The 2982-nt window shown below is 39.3% G+C and overlaps 1 protein-coding gene across 1 annotated transcript; it reads left to right on the forward strand.

The window, feature by feature from the left end:
- Positions 1-287: 287 nt before the first annotated feature.
- On the forward strand, positions 288-2622 carry LOC306940406 (C-C motif chemokine 14-like). Its single transcript, XM_079525469.1, has 3 exons — positions 288-447; positions 808-928; positions 1581-2622. The coding sequence occupies exons 1-3, from the start codon at positions 363-365 to the stop codon at positions 1660-1662; spliced, it is 288 nt and encodes a 95-aa protein (XP_079381595.1). The 5' UTR covers positions 288-362; the 3' UTR covers positions 1663-2622.
- Positions 2623-2982: the final 360 nt, after the last annotated feature.

Consider the following 2982-nt stretch of genomic DNA (forward strand, 5'->3'; position numbering starts at 1 on the left):
CACGCACGCACGCACACACACACACACACACACACACACACACACACACACACACACACACACACACACACACACACACACACACACACAGTTAATGAGTGTATTAACACCTCTCAGCTTTATGCTCACACATTGACCACAGTTTGTTTCCTTAATTCTAGGTAACAAACTTACGGTACACCCCCCCCCCCCCCCCCCCACCACCCACCAAGGCACCAACTAGTTTAACCCCACCTACACTAATAAGTGTTGACCTGGCAGATATATTCACATATAAAAAGGCACTGTTAGCAGAGAGACAGATCACTTGACTTGGCAGGTATAGACGGACAGACGTCAACCATATCCATAATCATATACTGATGATAATGAGGATGAAGAACGTAACGGTTATAGTGGCCTGCATGCTGCTCATCTTCTCATCTCTGGATGTTCTGGTCCAAGCGAGTAAGTGTCTTATTTTCCTGTCTTTTTATTGTTGAAATGTGTTTTTCTTTATTCCACAAATTGGCATGGCTGTCACGATTACACATTTTTCTTGGCTATTCATTTTTACACAAATAATTGCGATTAACGATTTAATTGTGTTTTTGGCAACATATGAAAACATTTTTTGGCTTTTAGGCTTCGTAAACAAATGGTGCATAACTGTGATAATTGGATAACTTTAGACTTTATATGAATGGTGGAAACAGACGATTAGCGATTATCTCAAATAATTTCCAATAGACAATGATGTAATAATTGTGACAGGCCTATACTAATTGGGTGACTGTGTCTCTTTTTCACTCTGCCTCGCTCCCCCAGACAATGCTGACAGCGTTGGTCCAGCGGAGTGCTGCTTCACGTACCGCGCCGCAAAACTGCCTAAGGACAAAGTGAAGGCGTTCCAGCGCACACACCTTCACTGTGCTACCGACGGCGTTGTGTGAGTATTACGTTAAACTTATACTGTATTGTACAAATACATAACATAAACACTGAACACATTCAACAGGTGCAGTTAACATATAGGGCCCTGTCTTGCACGTTGCCTTATGCCTAAAAGTATTAGGCATATTTTACTATTTTGCCTTTATTGATAGTATCAAGTGAAGATGGACAGGAAAGAGGGAGAGAGAGAAGGGGAGAGACATGCAGCAAAGGTCATCATGAAATTTGTTCTCTGCATTTGACCCATCTCTTGGAGCGGTGAGCCACAGTGTGTGCCGCGCTCGGGAATCATTAGTTGACCTCCCAGTTTCAGGGCGGACACTCTAACCACAAGGCCACTGTCTGGTAGACTATGCTATGTGGAAGGCTAAATATACTGACAATTTCAACATACACAGATTCTCTGCATTAATAGTTACAGTATGTGACAAGTATAAAGCAATTAGATTATGAATTGAGTCACCTGTATTTATAACTTAAAGTCGGGGTGATGTGACAGCTAATCGATACTGTGCATAAGAATGCTACACCAAAGTCCTTACAGTGGTGCTGGCCCACAGCAAAATAATCTAAAGGTCTTCAAGAGACCTTTAGATCGATCGAAACAACAAAGATTAAAATATTCTCTCTATGTCTGTCTGTTCTAGGTTTACAATGCGGAGTGGTACCAAGATCTGCGTTGACCCAGCTCAGGCATGGGTCCAAGCTATCGTCACCCTTTTGGAGTAAAACTTTCAACACCTAGCTGGTACAAGAACGTTCCAGACAACCAGTTGGTTTTATGGCAATGTTTTGAGATGAATTCCAGGCTTTATTACTTCATGGCAAATACAACAGGTCACCCAGTTAGTGGTAACTACTTAATATGCCAGGCTTATTTAGTTTTGTTTGTTTTCTGCTTTAAACGACAATTTAGAAAGCAAAATAATGCATTTTCCTTCATTTTTTTAATGATTTGTATTAATCCAACATGTATCAAATGTAGTGCTTTAAACATGCATTTTAATGATCAGTTGTTGATATTAACCGTTGTTTTCTTCAACAATAAAACAAGCAATTTCGGTGGGAAAATACATTTTTGGTTCCATAATTAATACACACATTGGTTTGGTGTTTGCATGGTAGCCTATAAGTCAAGTCAAATTAATTTATGAAGCAAAAAAAGAATTCACCATATAGCAGCTAATTATACAAGTGACATAAACATCAAGAAAAACACACAAATAAAGGAACAAAATGAAAATCTGTCACGTCAGAGTATTCAAACACTAGTGAATAAAAGTGAGTTTTGAGCCTGGACTTAACCCGGGCGGGAACCCCTTTTGGTGTTTTAAGCATATGATATCGGGGGTCCTTGAAATGAAATAGTTTGAGCACCACTAACATAGAAACCTAGGATTTTCAGAAAAACTGTCTACTGTTTTAGAAGACATTTGTAGAATCGAGCTTAGGTCTAAATGAGAGTGAAACGAGCTGGCAGATCTGATCAGGAGGGTGATGCTGTCATTTGGTTGTTGGTTGTTGTCGTGATAATCAGTATTACGTATAGCTCTAAATTACCACAGCAATCATTGCTATAGCCCCTGACGTCAAAATAAAAAAAAACATTCGCTCTGAAAGAATATATATTCAAAGACTTGAAGACGTGCCGCATTTTTATGATTTTTCAAAAATAGCAGACCTACAAGCTCATAGCGCGCCACTCGGTGGCACGCTATGGGCTTGTAGATCTGCTATTCTTCAATAGCTAAAGTATAACATAATGCTTAGTTAAAACACCAAAAGGGGTTCCCGTCCAGAATGGGTTTTAACCCATTAAGACCGGGAAAGCAGCTGTGTGATTTGAGATTTTTAGACATGTCATGGTTATTCTAAAATAGCAGATATAGACTATATACAATCCGCGGCCAAATTAGTACATATCATTTTGGGGGTCCTTCTTGACATGAAAACGTTTGAGAACCACTGATATAGCAACATAAAAAAAATAACAATTTCATCCAGTCAGGAGAGAGAACTCATACAGGATAAACAAATTAAATCGGAAAT

Source organism: Electrona antarctica (assembly GCF_951216825.1).
Source record: "Electrona antarctica genome assembly, chromosome: 17".
NCBI classification, from domain to species: Eukaryota; Metazoa; Chordata; class Actinopteri; order Myctophiformes; family Myctophidae; genus Electrona; species Electrona antarctica.